This window comes from Camelus bactrianus, chromosome 19 (genome assembly GCF_048773025.1).
Source record: "Camelus bactrianus isolate YW-2024 breed Bactrian camel chromosome 19, ASM4877302v1, whole genome shotgun sequence".
NCBI lineage: Eukaryota > Metazoa > Chordata > Mammalia > Artiodactyla > Camelidae > Camelus > Camelus bactrianus.
In genome coordinates this window covers 37,851,007-37,871,289 of record NC_133557.1, presented here as the reverse complement: position 1 = coordinate 37,871,289, position 20,283 = coordinate 37,851,007, and the positions used below count along the sequence as shown (strand labels likewise).

Genomic DNA, 20,283 nt, shown 5'->3' with positions numbered 1-20,283 from the left:
TGGCGACGAGCTCTGACGTAGACAAGATCTCGTGAGAGCGAAAGGGCGCGATTTGGAGGCGCCCTCGCTTCCGCCCTCGGATCGCCTGGGTGTCTGTAGAAGGGAACGAAGGCTGGGGGCGGGGCGTGAACGCCGCAGTGCCTGCTGGGACCGCAGTGCCTGGGGCGGGGCCTAACTCCAGACCAAAGCGCGGGAGCCGCGAAAACACCGGCCCGAGGGGTAGTTCGCACCCTGGGAGTTAGCGAAGTGTCGTGGCTTCTGAGGTACCTTCCCCTGCTGTGGGCTGGGCTTCTACTGGGTCGTCGCTTCCCTGATTCTGCCTCCCACCGTGGTTCCGCCTCTCCCGGAGCGGAGGCGGCCTTCTGGGGTCGGCGGTGGCCCTGCTGACCGCTCCTCCACAGCGCAGACCTGACGGGATCTTCAGCAGCTCGGCTGCCACGTCTTAAAGTGGGTCGCAGTAGCACCCGCCTTAGAGGGCGTAAGGGGTTAAGTGGGAAACACGCACGCAGGGTACCTGGCGAGGCATCTGGTGTTTAGCCATGAACTGCCCGCTGTGGCTTGTGCCCGCTCCAGCAGTTCCGGGCCTTTTTGGGCCCGCACCTGCGCTTCGCAGGCCGCTCACGGCTCCGTACTGAATATTGGGGGTGTCTTGCCCCAAGCTGTCTTACTGTTTCACACTTAAGCGCTCGCTGGTCCTTCTGGTATTGATGAGAGGATTTCTGTGGAAGTAGTTTGGTCCAGATGTTACAGGCTCATACTGCTGGCAGGCACAGACAAGCCAGTAAATCGACAGATGAGTTGTTGGGGCAAGGAACCGTGATTGTATTCGGAAAGCCAGCAAATCCCGAAGATGGTGGTCTAGTGTCCCTAGTTAAAAATTAAGGCTACTTTTATAGGAAAGAGGGACGGGGTGTGGCTGGTTGTAGCAGACTTCTACTTCTTGGTGCTAGAATCCTTTGTTCTTGCAGCTGTCCACGTAAGTGGTCACAGTGTTCCTATAAACCTCCAACAAGACAAATGTCATTCTCTGTTCTGCAACTTTTTATTTCTATATGAATGGGAAAGTGTTACATCCTTAAAGGTCAGCGCCCTGAGAATGGGCTGTCCATACTTAAAGCTATGGGCAGTGTTCCTTTGCAAAAGGTGCAGAGCCAGCATGACTAAGCATAGGCAGCAGAGCACCGGGGTGAAGAGTTACAGGAATAGATCCAATATGGAGTCAGGTTTGTTCTCCTCTATTAACATGTCGAAAAAGCTAATTAAATACACCTTTAATGTGCAGTATCATCTTGTTGCAGCTTTTGCTTTGATAGTTCAAGAATTTAACACAATTAGTCTCTTAACACCACTTTCCTCTTTGATAGGAATGCAAAAATTATAAAGGCCCTCAGCATTACAAGTAGACTAGAGGGAAGTGGAAGAAAAAAAGAATCTAAAGATGAAGGCATTTCAGAACATCTGCAGGCAGCTGAGAAGTTCAAAGGGGTTTTCTATAGAACCAGCCCCCCATGTGGTTTTCTCCACTTCCTCTTCTTTGTGTGGCCGGAAGAAAAAAGTGAACCCTTATGGAGAAGTGGACCAAGAAAAGTACTCTGATTTGGTAAAGTCTGTCTTGTCATTCAGAGGCCAAGCTCAGACTCCAGAATCATTGTTTGAGGAAGATGCTTTACTCTATGGACCTGTGAGTAAGTGTAAGGCCCCAAAGCAAGATGAGGAAGCAGGAGTTCCACGAAACTGGTTTCCTCTCTTCAATCCAGAGAAAAGCATAAAACCAAACGTCACAAGTGATCCTGCAATTCCTCTGAAAATCCCTCTGCAAAGGGGTATGATACCAAGTGTGACCCGAGTCCTTCAGCAGACCATGACAGCAGAACAGATTTTCTACTTGGAGAGATGGAAACAGCGAATGATTCTGGAACTGGGAGAGGATGGCTTCGCAGAATATACTTCAAGTAATTTTCTCAGTCCTGGTTCTGTATGGCAACTGTGTTTTCTAGTATATAGAGCACCAGCGTCAAAAGAATGAGTTGTTCTTTTTCTAACCTTAACTAGTGAGAAGTTACTTTCAAATAATAATTAGTATTAATAGCATTTTATATGTATATTAACTCACTTAATCCTCATGACGACTCTATGAAGGACAGATACTATTACCCCCATGTCACAGAAGCACAGAGATCAAGCACTTTGACTAAATGATTATAAAATTATTTTTATAAGCTACAAACCTAAGTATTAGAATTGCCTGTTTCCTTTGATAATGGAAGAGTCAGTCACGTCATGATGGAATTCCAGTTGTTGGCTAGGCATTCTGTTCAGAATCTAGTAAATACCCCCTTGCTCTACTTACCATTAGAGACTGACTCCTAAATTCAAAGACTCTAGCAATACCCCAAAACATATGGTCTATATTTAGATCTTAGTGAACTGAGATAATCAGATGCTCTTGATTAGGAACTGAGAATAAACAAACTTTAGCCTTCAGCTCCTAACTTACTAACTTCTTAGACCAGTGAGGAGAATAGCTTTCTTAAAACAGATTGTATTCAAAAACAAGATGAAAGAAAACACCATGGGTACCAGTGAATTAGCTGGTCCCGATCAGGATTATATAGTTGTCTTTTGTTAAAGCTTAAGCTTTACACTGAGTGTTCCTTAGCCCACGCTTCCCAGAGAGCATTACACGTACCCTGGTGGTACACAAGCACTTCTATTGTAATTTAAGAGTAATGCACATTTTGAGGCATCTTAGGGGAAAACTCTGTGTGTGTGTAACACATTAAACCTGTGATCACATACGTCTTAAAAGAAAAAATATTAAGTATTTAGGTGGTACCTGGACTTGGCAAAAATGGTCAAGGCCTAGCCCTTTATAACATTCCTCAACTGCCTGGGGCAGGGAATGTACACTGTGGCTAACTGCCTTTTTTTTAAAATGGTGCTACTGGGGATTGAACCCAGGACCTCATGCATGCTAAGCACGCGTGCTACCACTGAGCTATTGGCCTGGCCCTGAGGCAGCTGTCTTGGATAGTTAATTAGTAACAACCACCAAACTGTTCTCTGCTTTTTAAACTAGCAACTTTTTTCTTTCTAAATCTTGTGGTGGCATCATAAGTTTTTTATTTGTACCACAGGAATTTAGAATAGACATTGTTTCCTCATGGGAAATAGTTTTGCTTGCTTCTCCTTAAACCAGCAATGTCACAGGTTGTGGGAACGTAAGAAACTTAAGGACAGAAACTTGCTGGGACATTGAGAACCTAGGTCTGTAGCTCTTGGCACAAAGTAAGGAAATGCTTTGCTGGCCCCTTTGATAAAGGACAGGAATTTCTGTTTGGAATGTGAATGAGCCCCACTAAACCAGGCAGAGAGAAAAGTAGGGTTGTTTTCCATTGAGTCAACTGTGCTGCTCTGGATTACTGTTCTGATATGTTTCTCTGTTAACTTAGGATCAACCTTATGAAACAGGCAGAATCACTTTTTTTTTTTTTAATACAGGACAATCACATACAGATTAGTGTCATGGCCAAAAAAAAAAGAAGAAAGAAAAAAAGCATGTCATAACCCGCTGAATTGCTTAATGGTTCAGGAGGAGCAGTTTTTAAAATACTGGATTAATAAATTCCTTTTTGCGTAGACTTGCCAAAGGCCAGAGCAGAGATGGGCCCAGAGCTGGCATTCTCAAATCCGCAGTTTCCCAAGGGTCCACTTACCTTTTGAAAAGTATTTGCCAAGTATAAGAAAGTCTGATGTTGATTTATAGTTGAGTGTTGGAGAGTATTTTTTCAGTTTTTCTGCTACACTGGTTTTTGTAATCTTAAAAAATCCACCCTGCCAGTCAGAATACAGGAGACTTACGAATTTTCTTTAACATACTTTATTTACTGGATGTTGAAAACATTTCACTTTCATTCCTTTAGCTTATAGAGTGAATACTCTTGATACTATTTGCAATAAATCTTGAATCTTTTAAAATTTATTTTCACAAATTGAATCATGTTTAACATTCTTAGCTTTACAATCTAAGGGATCCCATAGCCTGGATTCTCTTGTTTGGTACCCCTTACATGTGAAGAACCTAGTCAGGGGTTAAGTCTGCAGTGGGGAATGAGTTGTCTATTTGCTTGACTGTTGATAAAGCAATTTTTTTCCTTCCTGCTTTTAACATGTTTGTGTCCTGCTTCATTAAAACTAGTCTGTAGATGAATACTGCGCTTCTTTTCCCTAGGTTTTAATTCTATCAGTCTTAATTGGTAGGCCTTTTCTGTGCTAAGAAGTCCAGGTGAGCCAAGTAAATCTGGAATAGGATAACTTAGTTCCTCAGTTGAATTTCATTTCACTTTCCAAGTAATATCCCAGAAGTGATTCAATTTTTTACCAATGGTAGAACCGACCTTTCAAAATCTTTGTAAAAGATATTTGACAGATGTAATGTGGTTTGACATAACACTCATTAGATGAGATTGTTTTCCTAATTTTCTGCAGGTCTGTCTCTAAGCATATGTATTTCCTACTCTGTTTCTGTGTGTATCTGACTGGTGGTCCCTGCGCTTTCCGCTCTCCTCTGCTGTGTGATAGACTGGAATGGACATAGACTCTGGTGCCAGGCTGCCACCCCAGCGTTCTGCTTTGGGGCAAATTAACAGCGCTCCCCTGGCTCATTCATTAAAATGGGGGTAATGATCCTTATCTTCCCAGGTTGTTGTGTTTGAAAGTTAACAGTTTGAAAGTGCCAAGGCCACTGCTTAGCTCAGCAATACCCTCTTTCTTCCTCTCCTTCCCTTATCAAGAGTCAAGTGAATATGGAGTGTTTCTTGCATTTGTTGAATATGTATGTGTCCTCTTAAAAGTGTATGAGGAAAAAAAGTTCAGGACAGAGCCACTGTCTTAGGCTGTTCTTGCCCTAAAAGAAAGTACGGGAGAAGAATGCCATATATTTTCTCCCCCCCCCCCCCCGCCCAAGTCCCATGACATTGGTTAATTCGTGTGTGCCCTGATTCTCATTTCTTGCCAGTCACTAAGCCTGTTAGTAAAAGGATGCCTCCACCTGTGTTCATAATTAAAATTTGGTTGTAAAAAGAACTGTAAACAAGCACATTTCTCTAAATGCCTAATAACTGTTTATCACAACCAGTTAACTTACTGGTTACTTAAATGAAATGGATACTTAAATCTACAGTACTGTGTGAATTCACTAGGTATGGTCCTGTGGCCCCCAGATCTTCCATCCTAACTTTGGCCTAATTCTACTAGAAATACGTCATTTTAATCCATTTTATTATCTAAGCTATTCTAGTCCCTTTTGTTTTCAAAGTGCATTCTTAGATTTCACAAGAGTCTGAAGTGTGTCTTAGGGATTGTCACTTAAAGGTAATTCATGTAATTTTCAATCTTATCGCTCAGTTTATTGAGTGTTCTTCAGTACTAGCTTTGTTTTGGGTTTGTTGTTGTTTTCCTTTTCCCCTGATTTTCTTTTCAGACATGTTTTTACAAGGGAAACAGTTTCATGAAGCCTTGGAAAGCATACTTTCACCTCAGGGGACCTTAAAAAACAGAGATGAAAATCTCGAATCTGGCTACATCCAAAGTGTCCAGCATGTTTTGAAAGATGTCAGTGGAGTGCGAGCTCTTGAAAGTGCTGTTCAGCATGAGGCCCTAAAGTATGTAGGTCTGCTGGACTGTGTGGCTGATTATCAGTAAGTATTAGATTTTTTTTACATTGAATGAGGTGAATTAATTCTGGTGGACAGGTGTTTCCTCTCCAACACTACTTTTTTCTTTTAACTCTTGCTTCAAGATGTGTCCTCTGTAAAGTCAAAACCTACGTGATAGGTAACGGTCACATCATCCTTGTAAATCTTTGTTCCAAAATCCAAGTGTTTGGTGGAGAAAAAATGTAACTTTCCAGTATCCCTAAGATGGCCTGTTTTCCAGCATGTTCCCCCTCCCCTCCCCCAGAGCAGAGTACCAGCCATAAGGTCCAATTTGATTCTTGCATTTTCTCCCCTGTTGCCTAAAAATAGCACCTTGATCTGTCGGCCCTGAAAAATCAACTCTTTTCCTGGCTTCCAAGCAGTTTTTTACATGGGTAGGAACTCTGGGCTTACTAAAGCGTCCTGCGGTTCTTACGTTGCTGCTGCTACTGTTTTCCCCACTTACTTCAGATTTCAGGGGCGGAGAGAACCTGCACATACCCCCTACTCCAAGAAAAAGCATTTGAGTGATGCAGCGGGGCTGGGGGGAATCTGAGTGTAACCCTGGAACTCTAGTTAAAAGATACTGGACTCTGGAGACAGGCTGCCTGAGTTTGGTTTCTAGCTTTTCTTCTTAACCTTAGGCTCCTTACTTAGCCTCTGCACTTCAACTTGTTCATCTGTAAAATAGGACAAATACAGTACCTACCTCGTAGGTTTGTCTTAGAGGTTAAGTGAGACATTCCCTGTAACACTGCTTAAAACGCACACTATCTACTCAGTAAATGTCAGCGTTATCGTTTTGATCCTGTTCTTTTTAAGTGCTGCTTGGTATTCCTCTGTGTGAATGAGCCACATCCATTTCCCTGTTGGGAGCGTCAGGTTCTGTCTAGTTTTTCACAATTACGAACTGCAGCAGTGACTGTCTCCTCTTAGACCATCATGAGACTGTCTGTCGGCAGGTGCTCGGGTCCCTCTGTTTGTTTTGATGAGTGATATGTGAGGTTTGGATAAATTCAGGTGATCTGAAGCAGGCCTGGGAATGAATACTTAAATTTTCCAGGCCCTTGTCATTTGCACCCAGGATATGAAACCACTGCTCTCCGTACAGGCCTGTAAGGGAAATTGTGGGGTCACGGAGCACTGGAGTTTTAACATTGTATCTCATCATTTCAGTCCGCATTTCAAAATAAACTAGGCTGAGCATCTTTCTATTTATTGAGGAGCTATTTGTGGACTGTCTTATTGTAGTTTTAATTTGGGCTTATGCTACTGAGATTGTTGTTTCACATTATTAAGCCCTACTCATTACAGTACATTGCTAGAAACAGTGGAACATGGCAGAAATCTTTATTTTAGGGTATTTTGATTTTCTTCAAGGGAGAGAACTAGGAATGGTAGCCCCCTGAGGTTCCTGGGGCCTTCTTTTCACTTGCATAGATTGTCGGACTTTGCAGTATTACAGATTATAAAGATGGTGTATTACGTCTGTACCTGCACTGTCTAACAGAGTAGCCATTAGCCACGTATGGCCGTTAAGCACTTGAATGTGGCCAGTCCAAACTGAGGTGTGCTGTAAACACACAAACTAGATTTCAGTGACTTAGTGCAAAAAAGAATGTACAAAATCTCACTAATAACTTTTTAATGTTAATTATGTATTGAAATGATATTTTGGATATGTTGAGTTGAATAAAATATTAAAATTTCATCTCTTTTTTGATGTAGCTACTAGAAAATTTTAAGTGATACGTGTAGCTTGCATTTTTTTCATTGAGGTATTGTTGATTTACAATGTTGTGTTAGTTTCTGTAGTACAGCATAGTTTATTTCTTTTAGACAGTGCTCCCCTAGACTGATTTTATAAATACCTTGCATAAGTTGTAACTCTGGGACTACGGTGACAGGTAGGTAACATACATACTTTGTACAAGATCTCCCTCTAAACTGCTGCTTTCAAAACTGAAGTCAAGAAAGACAGCAGATAGAGCCTCTAAGAGTCACCGGTTTTCAGTCACTCATTCTGCCGTCCTCTGACATCTGCAGTTGGCAACTGTAAATCCGACCAGGGTTGGGGGTGGGTACTGGTTATTTGACTAAACAAAAGTGGCAGGAATGTTTTTATTTTTCCAACATCCCTCCCCTGTGTGTAACTCTTAGGACGGGGACCAGGTCTGCTTACTTGCATTTCTGCACACAGTTGATGCCCATTAGGTGCCGATGGGCTTGGACCCCAGCTTTGGTTTGAGGCGCTGTGATGCTGAGTCCTGCGCCATGGGGACTTTGCTCCTGGTCTGTTGTGGTTCCTCCTGATAGACATTTCAGTCAAAATCAACTGAGAAACTAATAGAGGGAGTTTCGGTTCCCTTGTCAACTGTTAAATCATAGAGGTCCAGAGAAATTTCTAGAGAGTTTAGAAACTTGCCCTGGGGAGGCTGTTTCCCGGGCGCCGTGGGCAGCATTTTCCATCATGTCATCACTGCCCTGGATGAGGGGCTCGAAGGAAAGAACGTCCCACACATTAAAATCCCAAGTAGAGCTCAGGAGAGCGGTCTTTCTGGAAAGCGGGGGATAGAAGCAACAGTCATCAGGTGACAAGTAGTAAAGTATATGTAAGAAGAACTTTAACCTAATAGTTTTCCAGTTTGAACTATTACGTACAGAGGCTTCCTTTGGTTTCCCTTCAGGGGCAAGCTGTGTGTGATTGATTGGAAGACGTCGGAGAAGCCAAAACCTTTTATCCGGAATACGTTTGACAACCCGCTGCAAGTCGTGGCCTATGTTGGTGCCATAAACCACGATGCCAACTACAGCTTTCAGGTCAGGACGCCGAGCCGCTGCTTCTGTGAAGCTGGCTCGGTGCTGCTTTGTAGCTTCTTAACTCCTGAGGGTTTTTTTTTGCTGTTTGTAGCCCACTGCTTCCTCTGTTCCTGTCCCTCTCCCACTTCAAAAAGCACCTTCCCCCTCTTCCTGGGCTTCTTGTTAATGGTTCTTTAATGATCACAGTCCATTCTTTAATGTCTTAACGATCATCTCTGTGTTCTTGTGTATCCTGGTCCCGTCTTTAATCAACTCACCTTAGAAACTGAATTAAAAGATAATTGCTGTAGATTGTTTTGTTCTGAGTTTGCCCCAGAGTAAGAAGGAAATGAACCCCAACTGTGGCACCACCTTAGAAATGCCGCGCTTGCCCTGTGTTCCTTCCTAGGTTCGGTGTGGCTTGATCGTGGTGGCCTACAAAGACGGGTCCCCTGCCCACCCGCACTTCATGGACGCTGAGCTCTGTTCGCAGTACTGGGCGAAGTGGCTCCTTCGACTGGAAGAGTATACAAAGAAGGAAAAGAACCAGAATATTCAGAAGCCAGATTAGGGAGCAGGATGCTGCGTACAGGGTCTGAGAGCTACCTTAACACTAGCAGGACTACTCATTTGTTGAAATTTACCGCAACCACAGAGACGAAGCTGGGAAACTTAAAGTTGAAGAGCCGGGCTTCCCCACGGGAAAGAGCGGCTGTGCTACCGCCGACCAGCATGGCCTGAAAAGAGGGGCCGGCGGGATTGGCACGGCGTTGGTCGCTGTGGGACCCCCACCCCCAGCGCCCCTGTAGACCTTTCTGTGTCCTGGGCAGGACGCCCAGTCCTCGCACTGAGAAATGAAGGGTGGTGAGGCTTGGTGTGCCGCACGGCTACCCAGGGCGCACGGGAGGGAGGGGGCCCCGCGCCCCTAGGTATGTGTGGAGGGAGAACGTCGCCCACTGCCAACCAGCTTCCTAAAACGTGTTTCATATATTGGGGTCTCTACATTTCACGTGGGGAAAAGGCTTCCCTTTAACATTTTTGAAAAATATGATTCCTTCCTTAGCTTCAAGTAAATGCTGCTCTCTGGAAAGATGGGGCATGTTCACTGTATCACTGGCAAGACCCCTTGGCCTCCCACGATGAACCCCCAGAAGGAGCCAGGCTCCATCTGAGAATTGTAAATGTAGGTGTTTTGGTAGCTGTATTCTGGTTTGAGTCAAGGAATCATGTACACGGAGCAAATGTATTGTTTAGGGGATTTTTCAGCTCTGGGGAACAATAATAACATCTGTTTTCTGTGTTTGGTAAGTAATGAAAACGATTAGTGTCACTGGGCTCGGGAAACATAAATAAAGGCCCACTGCAGCCCTGGGGGAGGCTCCCTGTTCTACGCAGTAGGTTAGCATTTAAGTTACTGCTGCTGCCTTAAAATAGTAGGGTGCGACAACCACTTTTTTTTCCTTTCATTAGCCATTAATTATAAGAAATAAAATACAAGATGTGAGTGAAGTAACGAGGCCTTTGCTTTTGCTTTTTTTTTTTGACTTGTGCATTTATAGAGTAATCTCACAAACCTGGAAATTGGTTAGATTTTGTTTTTAAATTCAGATTTTTACCACTGACCCAGTAGCTTTGAGATGTGTTGTATGTAAACACACACACAAAGGAAGAGAGGGGCAAATTGAGGGGGACTTTGTGTTGACTCCATACACTTCACATATTTCTCAAGCAGTGTATATTCCTGTAGGCTGTAGTTTCCAAAGTCACAAATCAAGTGAGGTCATTCAGAGCTGTCCCTGCAGATGTGGCCACACTGCTCCACCCTGCCCCCCCCTAGAATTCAGGCGCCCAGACCCAGCAAGGCTTGATTTTAGCATCGTGTGAACTAATGTGGCGTGAACTGTTCCATGAAAGACCCTCAGTCTGACCGGGAAGGCGTGACTGGTGTGCGTGGCTACGGTAGATTGGGGGCGGGTGCCCCCGACTCACACAGGGCACACCAGTGTCTCCCGACAGCCTTCACAGTCCTCAGTCTCCCCAGTAGAGAAAGCTCAGTCCTCCGAGAGGGAGATGTCAATTGAAAAAGTTATTTTCACCACCAGGGCAGAGGAAGAGAAGGCTAAATCTGAGTTTCTAAACGAGTCACAGCTTTTCAAGAATTAGCATGGATGTTACTAACTGGGGGCTACCACCTGCTCCCCTAAGTCATGGAGCATACTAAACGCCAGGGAAATGAAGCAGGACTTGTGACGAGGGATTCTCTAATTGAGGATAATTAAAATGTTTTTTAAAGGTGTACATTGCTCTTCTGAGGCCTCCTCCCTTACAGAATAGACTTCCCATCCTGAGCTCTGTGACAATCCGTTAGATTTGAAGCTATTCCCCTTTTCCTCTGCAATTCTACGCATTAACGCGTTCAGCAGCTGGCAAAAACTCCATGCTGGCACTAAAAACCAGTCTTCAGTTTCTCCCCCCACAATAATGCCTTTTTCCTCCCTCAGACCTGACCTCTTGCTCAGAGCCATTAGCCCCTGTTAACCTAAGGACATTAACCTCTATAAATCTCTTAGAGTTTTAGGAAAACTTGTCAACATGTAGCGTATGGTTTCATATATGTTGACCGTCAATACAGGAAGCAGGTTAGTCATAGGTCATTGTGTTTCTAGGTAACCAATTTGCCTACCAGCTCTAGGAGTTGGAGGTGGGTAATTTGTTTTAATCACTGCATGTTTCCACCTGAGCAATTAAACACTGGATTATAACCTACCCTATCCTCCTCCCGCACACAGAAAGTGAAGCAAGGAAATAGAACTTTTATGTTTAAAGAAACACTTCAGTTGTTAGGAGCTGATACCCTAAAGAGAAACACTATTAAACCAAAGCCATCAGTTACCAAGCAAAGGCAGAACTGACTCTCCCTGCCTCCTCCTCCTGCCCTCCTCCCCTTCCTTCCAGCCTCCGCAGGGCAGGTTAACAAAGGGAAGCCTAACCCACTGAACTCTTAAGTTATTTACACCAGAGAAGGGAGCTTGGGGGACTCTGGGGAGACGCCCCTGACTGAACAAAGGCTTACCTGTTGCCTGGACAGTAACGGTTGTCAGGTTTGAGAAATGCTTTTATAAGGATCAGTCATAAAACAGTCTGGGTTAGAGCAGGGTTTGCGTTTTTTCCATTTTGCTCAAGAGGTAGGGAAGGAAGGGGAGGGGGGATAATAGACATTACAGAAAAACTGAAAAGCCCTTTTCCCTAATCCCACTTCCCTCTCCCTGAGACTAGCACCATCATAAATTCGGTGTTATCTTCCTAGCGTATCCTTTTATAGTCTTACTACTTATACCTGTGTTGTTCTCCGTGAATAATACATCGTTCTGCTTTCTGTGTTTGGTTTTTACTGCCGTGTCTCTATGAGTTTTGCGATCATCCAGGTTGACTGCCCCTAAATCTAGTGCTTGGCTTTCCGCCGCTCTGCCTGTTGCCTCGCCAGTGGGCCATCAGACAGCAGTGTTCGCTACTACAGACAGTGCTGCAGTGAGCACCCTCCAGGGTGTGCCCGTTTCCTGAAGAACTCGAGGCATGGGCAAGGCAGTGGAAGCTGGGTGTAGACCGTGCCTCTGCCACTTACTAGCTCAGTGACCTTGGGCAAGTTACCTGACCTCTCTGGGGCCGATTTCCTCCTTTGTAAATCGAGGGGAAATAATAGTACTTCCTAGAGTCCTGAGGATTAAATGAGGCTGAGTGCCTGGCACGTAGCAGGAACAAAATGCCTGTTAGCTAGCCTCATCAGTATCAAGTAATCAAACCAGTCGAGTCCGCTGGGTCCCAGGCTGTGCACAGCTTGAACATCACTGCCCAGTTCCTCTGCACAACAGTGTTATCAACTCGTGCTCCCACAGTGGCTGCTGACGCTTCCTGCTTTCCCACATATTCATTAACAAAAGAGTTTTAACACTTTTTTTTTTCCAACACGATGGGGTGAAAAGTTAATTTTTACTTTTTTTCAACAGCGTTATTGCGTAAATAAAATCGGCTTTAAACGAGATTGCCATCTAGTGGTGGAGGAGTAGACTGCAGTTAGAGGCTAGAAGCCAGAGGCTGTTGGACCCACATACACTCTGGGGTAAAACAGCGTTTCAGACACTCACACACATCTGGTTTGAATTGAAGCAGCTGCATGAGAGTTCTTCTCCCCATTTTTAGGCAACTTGTGATGTTCTCACGTTTTCTAGTGTAGCGATGTGGAGGCCTGTCTGCCCAGCCCTCGGGAGCCTCTTCCAGCCAAATGAATCTGGGTCACTGGCTCCGAAAAGAGGAGTGAGACAGATTAGGAACAAGGCTATTTACAAACTGGCAGGAGACGGTGGCTCCAGCCGGGCAGGCTTTCCTTGAGCAACCCTAATTCTCTAGGGGAGAGGTAGACGGTCAGGAGCAGGCAGGCTTCGGGGCCGTTGCCTCAAACTGCCGCTGCGCTGAGCCCCAGGTAATGTCCTTCCAAATCAGGGGCCTGTGCTGTCTGCTGTGAGGACTTCTAAAATCCATAGTTGGAAAAGATGAGTGCATGAAAATTAATCATCAAAGGTAGTGACACATTTTAAAAGGTCTATCTAAAAATGTCCCATGAAAGATAAGGGTGTAAAAAAAGCAATGTTGCTGAAATATCTTTTATTTCATATCTTATATGAAAAGACATATAACATGTCTTTAAATCAGTACTGTCAGTAAATAAATGGGATATTAAAAGTTAAGAAAATAAGATCCTACCATATAGCACAGTATACAGACCAAACATCCTGTAATGAATCATAATGGAAAGAACATGGAAAAGAATATGTATATATATGTATGTATAACTGAATCACTTTGCTGTACACCAGAAATTAACAGAATACTGTAAATCAACTATACTTCAATTAAAAAAAATTTTAAAAAAAGAAAACAAAGTCTAAACAACGAGCAAAGATCAGCTGTGATTAGAAACATCTATTCAGGCAACTCTAGGCTGTCGCACAGCACGGGCTGGGCTGTTGTTTTCACTGATGCTTTTGCCCAAAACCACTTCCCTTCACCCCTTTTTTCAGCCAAGTCTTAATTTTCTAAGAGATTGATTGGACATGAGCCCCAATCCTACCAGGTGTGCAGCTCCAGCCTTACCTGGTCTGCGGGAAACGGGACGGTGTAACACAGAAAGCAGGAGCCTCACAGGCAGGGAGACGTGGCTTCAGGTCCCAGCCCTGCAATGTCAGGTAAGTCACTTCCCTTCCCTGTGTCTGTTTCCTCATCAGTAGCTTGGGGCTAGTCCTGACCCCAGTGTTGTCGGAAACCTCAGTGCAGGGAAACGTGTGGCAATGCTGGGAATGGACTGAGCGCCGGACAACTATCTGGTCCTGACTCCAGTTGGCACGTGATGATTCCACCCTCCACTGACCTCCCAGGGAGCCGTTGCTTTTACCACCCATTTTCATTCTCCTTTGCCTTCCACCTTTCCTGTCACTTAACCATTTCCATTGTGTACATCAACTCCCCAGTTCATGGGACACGTCGACAGCCCTGGACAGATGTGAGACATTCAGTACATACATACTGCTTGTGAAACTGCCCTATGTGTGAATGCTTCCTTTTCCAGCACTGTAGTCAGCAGTTACCCATAAGGTGTGGAGTTTCAAATCCAAGTTATCACTACAGAACATAACACAAGGTCCAGGAGGTCATGAGTTGCGAAAATTGGGTGCATCTTGGATGCGAGATCAAGAAAGTGAAAGAAATAGATAAAAGTCACAAAGAACAGTTTTAAGAGAGGTAAGTGAAGGGACAAACAACGAAGGGGAACCTACCCTGCCCCAGAGAAGGAGAAAAAGAGCTGGGATTAGAATGGCCCCCAGAGACCTGATGGTTAGCTCTGGCCAGCCCTCGGCTGAGAGGCTGCGGACACACTTGTGAGGGAGGTATCTGTAGAGCTAGAGGAGTCACGAGTCAAGACGTAAAATGGGACTTGTGACGTAGTACAGAGGACAGAATGGAGAAAAAGGCACAAGACTGTGAGTTAGAGGTTAATCCACCCCTTCACCCAACGAACACTTACTGAGTGTCTGCTCTGTGCCAACTCGTGCAAGGACCTGAGGTCCAGAGGACGGGCAAACAACTAAAGGTGAGAAAAGTGGTAAGAAAATTACAGATGGGGAGTGCCATGAAGAAACAGCGCCCGAGCCAGCCAGGGGGTCGGCGTGTGGGCTTGGGCGTCAGAGGTCCGAGAGGGCGCCGCAGAGGGGTGATGTGTAAGACGAAACCAGAGAGAGACAGAGCGGCCAGCAGTGTCAGGAGCCACAGCAAGGGCGCGCCTGCAGGAGGACCAGCAGGTTCAGGGCCTAGAGGCAGGAAGGAGTTCACAGTCCAGAGGAAGGGCAAACTGTAGGGAGGCAGGGGAGGCCGGAAAGCAGTGGGGCAGGGAGAGATGGCAGACCGGGGGCAGGTGAGGGAGCCAGGGAGGCCAAGCGCACAGGCCATGAAAGGAGTTCGGATTTTAGTCCAAGAGTGATGCAAAGGCGGGACAGGCAGGGGATTAAAGCCATTCCTTCCCTTTTCAAGAAGATCAGTCTTCAAACTATGGTTACGAGGGGGAACAAGGGGAGAAGAGGGATAAACTGGGAGTTCAGGATTTGCAGGTACACCTACTATATATAAAACTAGATAAACAAGGACCTACTGTATAGCTCAGGGAACTACATTCAATATCTTGTAATAGCCTATAATGAAGAATATGAAAAGAAATATATACGTATATGTGTAACTGAATCACTATGCTGTACACCAGAAATTAACACAACACTGTCAACCAACTACACTTCAATTAAAAAAAGGGCAGTCTTAGAGAAAGACAAATCATATGATATCACTTATATGTGGAATCTAAAAAACGATAGATTTTATTTACACACCAGAAATGGACTCAGGGACATAGAAAGCAAACTATGGTTACCCAAGGGGAAGGGAGGAGGGATAAATTAGGCTCTGTCTGGGTCCCATTTACTGACATCGCATTGCCCTAAGCAAGTCGTGTGTCCCAGCCAAGATTCAAGGGCTGCAGAAATGAACTCCACCTCTTGATGAGATGTGCCAAAAAGTCACATTGTGAAGGGGCGTGGATCCAAGGAAGGGAAGAGATGGGGCCATTTTTACAACCCGCGGTGGTAGTGGTACAACCCAGGTTAAGTTACATAAAGTCTTTGAGCCTCGATTTATACGTGGGCGAGATAATAACAACTGCATAGGGTTTTATAACGATTAGAAATAACAAATTTAAATGTAAAGTCCCTGGCCTGTAATAAATATTCAATAGTAGCTGTTTTATTGTTGCAAATAATGATGGCATTTTGTGTCTATTGAGTACAAGTATTTCCTGAATTTCAGTCACTCCTGTGCCACCACCAGGATTTCTGCCAGATCTTAGGGCCATTTAGACAATTATTCACATAGTATTTTTCTTTTCTTTTCTTTTTAATTTTTTTTTATTTTTGGAGGAAGGTAAATAAGTTTATTTACTGATTAATTTTTTTAATGGAGGTACTGGGGGTTGAACCCAGCTCCTTATGCGTGCTAAGCATGCACTCTACCACTGAGCTATATCCTCCCCCCACCTACAATATTTTTCTTTAAACAGGTTCACTCTTCTTATTTAAATAAATTTATTTCAAAAGCAAACTGTATCTCACCACCACAGGGAAAAATGGCTATGACTTGCTATAAGCAGAAGGTAACCATAAATTAAGCACAACAAAAACAAAACAGTGATGTTCATTCTAACTCAGTTCCCTTGCTTTCCAAAGCTGGGTAGCGCTCGGTAGTAGAGTGCATACTTAGCTTGCATGAGGTCCTGGGTTCAATCCCCAGTACCTCCTCTAAAAGTAAATAATAAAACCCCCCAAAAAAACTAAAGAAAATTTTTCAACCAAAGGCTGAATTGGAGGCCTGCCTTCTCTTGGTTAAAGAGGGTATTCGAGCAAAGTGAGGCCCCAAAGCTACAGCCTACAGAGGCTTTCTTCCCGATATAATCAGAGAGACAAGGGGCTTTTTCACCGGGAGCCTGGGGACCTAGAGCCACTCACAGGCAGTGCATAAAATGACTCCATCTAGGAAACACCGAGGCCGGACCAGAGGCAAGAGAGAGGGAAGAGTCTGTTCAGCCACCACTCCCACCCTCAGGAAGGCCAGTGGGCCTCCAAGGGGTAGTGACATGAGGGAGACATACAGGACGGGGACCTAGGTGTGCCTCCTGGACCTGCCACTTCCCAGCCGGGTAACCTTGGACCCGTCAGTTGACGTTTGGGAAACCTTGGCTTCCTTAACTGAAACATTCAGCTAAGAACTTCTTACCGGCCCTGCAGAGTGTCTGTAAGAGACAGGTGTGAGCCTGTAGGTCACTCTGCTTCTTCATCTGTAAACTGCATGTAAATACAGGAGACCATGCGGATATTCGCTGAGGGTAGGCAGGAAGAAGTGGGCACCAAGGGGTGAACGTAGAGGAAGGGAGTCTGCTCGCTGGCCGCAGGGACAGACAGCAAAGTGTTGGCACGGTCCCCGCCCAGGGGTCTTAAAGGCAAGCAGCCAGCCAGACAGGACACAGGTCAGGAGGCAGGCCCCGGGGCCTCTCCAACCACCTTCCAATTCCAGGAACCTCTGATTGGTCACCAGGGCCATCAGCCTGCTGGCCCTCCCCATCTGGTACCTACAGTGTCATCCCAGGATGTAGAATCCACTGAGAGGCAGTGAAGGGTTAACTACACGTATGGAGCCCTGAACTCTGTCTGGCTCTCAGGACCCAGCTCATGCTCCCCAATCTGCGGAGCTGCACACTGCCCTCAGAGGTGACCTGCCTCCCACAGCATGATGCAGGACTCTGTGCTGGTATTCACCCTGCCTCTTGTACGGCCATCTCCCCACTAGACTGTGCATTTCCTACTTCCTCTGGCCCTAGCTCTGGCACTGCAGATGCACAGGCAGTGCTGGTCAGTGTAGCAAACCCCACCTTCCCTGTCCACATCCCCTTGGCACTCACTGTTTTAAATGATGATGCAATGGTCTGTGTCCGCCCCCTCCCCCAAATTCATACATTCAAGTCCTAATTCCAGTGTGATGGTGTTTGGAGGTGGGGCCTTTGGGAGGTGACTGGGTCACAGAAGTGGAGCCCTTATGATGGAATTAGCGACCTTAGAGGAAGAAGCTGGAGCTGGCCGTGGAAAGACGCAGCGAGAATGTGGCGGCCACCTGCAACCCGGAAAGGGCCCTCACTAGAACCCAGCCACACGGGCACCCTGATCTCAGACTTCTAGCCTCCAGAACTGCGAGAAATCATCTCTACGGTTTACATGCCACCCAGTCTGTGGTACTTTGTTACAGAAGCCCGAGCTGATGAGAACCTGAGAACTTCTGCCTGGAGCTTTCATCTGGCTGCGGGGTTAACGCCCTGGGGACCACCCTCACCCAGTGAACCGCAGGAGATGGTGGGTGAACAGTCCAGCTTCCCTGACCCTCAGGGTGCCCAGAACTCCCTGGGGGGCTGAGGCCCAGTTGCCCACAGCCCCAGGGCAATAACCTGCTCCTGGTTAACCCTCGGCTTTCTCCCCTTCCATTTCACTTCCCCACGACCACATCACACCCCTGCGGGCAAATAAACCACTGTCCCAGGTCTGCTTCCTGACAGTTGGCGAGCAGGTTGACTGGAAATACGGACGAGGATGCTCAGCAGCAAAGAAGGAAATGGAAGAGGCCTGCCCGCCGTCCGCCAGCACACGCTGCTGCTCCCTGCGCGCCCAGACCACGCGGGAGCACGTGCGCAGCCCACAGCTCCGGCACAGGAAAAAGCACTTCGCAGCTGTCCCCACCAGCCTGCTATTTGTCATCCCATCCATCTGCTGTCGCCACGAAGCACTCCCCCACGTCAGCTAAAATGGTGCACTGGGCTTGGAATCAGCTGAGAAAACGTCAGGCGGATGGAACAGAGGAGAGGACCAATATAGCAACCGTGTGGACCGTGGTGGCGGCCACAGGAATCTGGCCGTCTGCACAGCGGGCCGGGCCCCCAGAGCCCAGGGGGCCTCTCTAGGGGGCTGCTAGTGGTGAGGGTGCAGGTGCAGGCGGGCCCAGGGAGTCACGAGCAGCTGGCTCAGTGCCCTCCCCCCTTCATCTCCTCCCTGGTACCTGGTCCCCTCGCCCCTTCCTCCGGCTGGCTTCACATCTCCTGCTGCTTCTTGCCCCGTCTTTGGGAACACAGGGGATTCCCCAAACACAGAACTGGATTTGTTTAAAGCTGCTATTTTTAAATGTTTATCTATTAGTTTTCCAATCAGTCTTCCTTGTGGCAGGAGTTCAATAAAAATGTCTGCACCTCCATGCCTAAAGTCAGCTGCAGAAGGCCCCTCAGGGAACGCTGTGTATCCTGACGCGCTGGGGGTTGGAAGTTTTTCCTCAGAGGAAAAGGGTCATTGTAAAACCAAGGCTATTTTGATCTTAGAAGAGTGGATACTTCTCCAGTCCTTCACTCAACAAGTAGTTCCTGAATGCCAATTATGACCAGGCAGCGTCCTCAGCTCCAGGGATAAAGCAGTGCACAGAACAAACAAAATTCCGACCTCATGGAGGTTACAGTGCCGTGGGAGATGCACAGTAAACATACACATGGATCAATGTCAGAGAAAAACAGTGCAGAGGGAAGGAAACAGAGACAGAGGTAACAGATCGCCTCAAAACTAAGGGATGGAAACAATCACCATCTTGCTATCACTCAAGGTTCTGTGGACCGACTGGGCTCAGCCGGATGGTTCTTCTGCTCCGGGTGGAGTCTCGCTGGGGCTGCAGTCGCCTGAGGCTTCGCTGGGCAGGAAGATGCAGATGACTCATTCACATGTCTGTGTATTGGCAGGATGGTGAGAAGGCCGGGCTCTGCTGGGATGTCAGAACAGCTGGACCCCATTCTCCGTGTAGTCTCACAGCCTCTCCCTCCTCGGGTGCCCGGTCCACGTGGCCTCTCACACAGCCTTCCCAGCAGAAGCCAGACTTCTTACAGCATACTTACAGCATAGCTCAGGGTTCCCTGAATTAACAAGCAGGAGCTGCCAGGCCATCTTAAGGTTTAGGCTCAGAGTGGGCACAGCGTCACCTCTGACACTTTGTGTTGGTTAAAGTGAGTCACGAGGCCAGCACAGTCAGGTGGAAGGGGGCTGCTCAGGGCCAGAGAACTGGGGGCCAGCCACCCAGGAGGCCTCACTGACTGTGTGACATCTGGGCAGAGACCAGGATAAAGTAAAGGAGGGACACGTGCAGCAACTGAGGATGTGCAAAGGCCCTGAGACAGGAATGTGCTTGGGCAGCGTGAGGAAGGCAACCTGCGGGCCATGGGAGGGGGTCTGGGAATTGATCCCGGCAGGACGGGAAGCACTGGACTGGCCTGATTTACAACGGTCACCTGATCTCCATGCTGCTGGATCCTGAGCTTCTGGGTCCAGACTCCCCCTCATCTTCTCATCAAGGCTGCGGGATGACCCTAAAACCCACAGCCTCCTCTCCCTGGCACTCACACACGCCTTCTCTGCTGGATGACTTCTCCACTGCACGCAGCACCCCCTACACACTAGATGTGTTACTAATTTATCATATCTATGTCCCACCCCTTGTCAAATCAAAATGCAAACATCACACAGGCAGGGGTTTTTGTCTGCCTCAACTGCAGACCCACAGCTAATCTTGGTCATACAAGTGAGCTAATCAGACACTCCCCACAGCCCCACCAGGGGCTAACACA

The 20,283-nt window shown here is 46.6% G+C and overlaps 1 protein-coding gene across 2 annotated transcripts; it reads left to right on the top strand.

The window, feature by feature from the left end:
* MGME1 (mitochondrial genome maintenance exonuclease 1) lies at nucleotides 1–10,009 on the top strand. 2 transcript variants are annotated; one of them, XM_010972904.3, is made up of 5 exons: nucleotides 1–263; nucleotides 1,365–1,952; nucleotides 5,483–5,699; nucleotides 8,384–8,516; nucleotides 8,905–10,009. In XM_010972904.3, exons 2-5 carry the CDS (start codon nucleotides 1,439–1,441, stop codon nucleotides 9,064–9,066), a joined length of 1,026 nt encoding a protein of 341 aa, XP_010971206.2. In that variant the 5' UTR covers nucleotides 1–263; nucleotides 1,365–1,438; the 3' UTR covers nucleotides 9,067–10,009. The 2 variants fall into 2 exon arrangements, with proteins under 2 accessions (XP_010971206.2, XP_010971207.2); XM_010972905.3 differs by lacking the exon at nucleotides 1–263 and adding an exon at nucleotides 282–447.
* The last annotated feature ends 10,274 nt before the right edge of the window (nucleotides 10,010–20,283 follow it).

Coding starts and splice junctions, on each gene's coding strand:
- MGME1 (XM_010972904.3), top strand. CDS start 1,439: ATGAAGGCATTTCAGAACATCTGCAGGCAGCTGAGAAGTTCAAAGGGG. Junction 1,953..5,482: donor CTTCGCAGAATATACTTCAA/GTAATTTTCTCA, acceptor TTTTCTTTTCAG/ACATGTTTTTACAAGGGAAA. Junction 5,700..8,383: donor GACTGTGTGGCTGATTATCA/GTAAGTATTAGA, acceptor GTTTCCCTTCAG/GGGCAAGCTGTGTGTGATTG.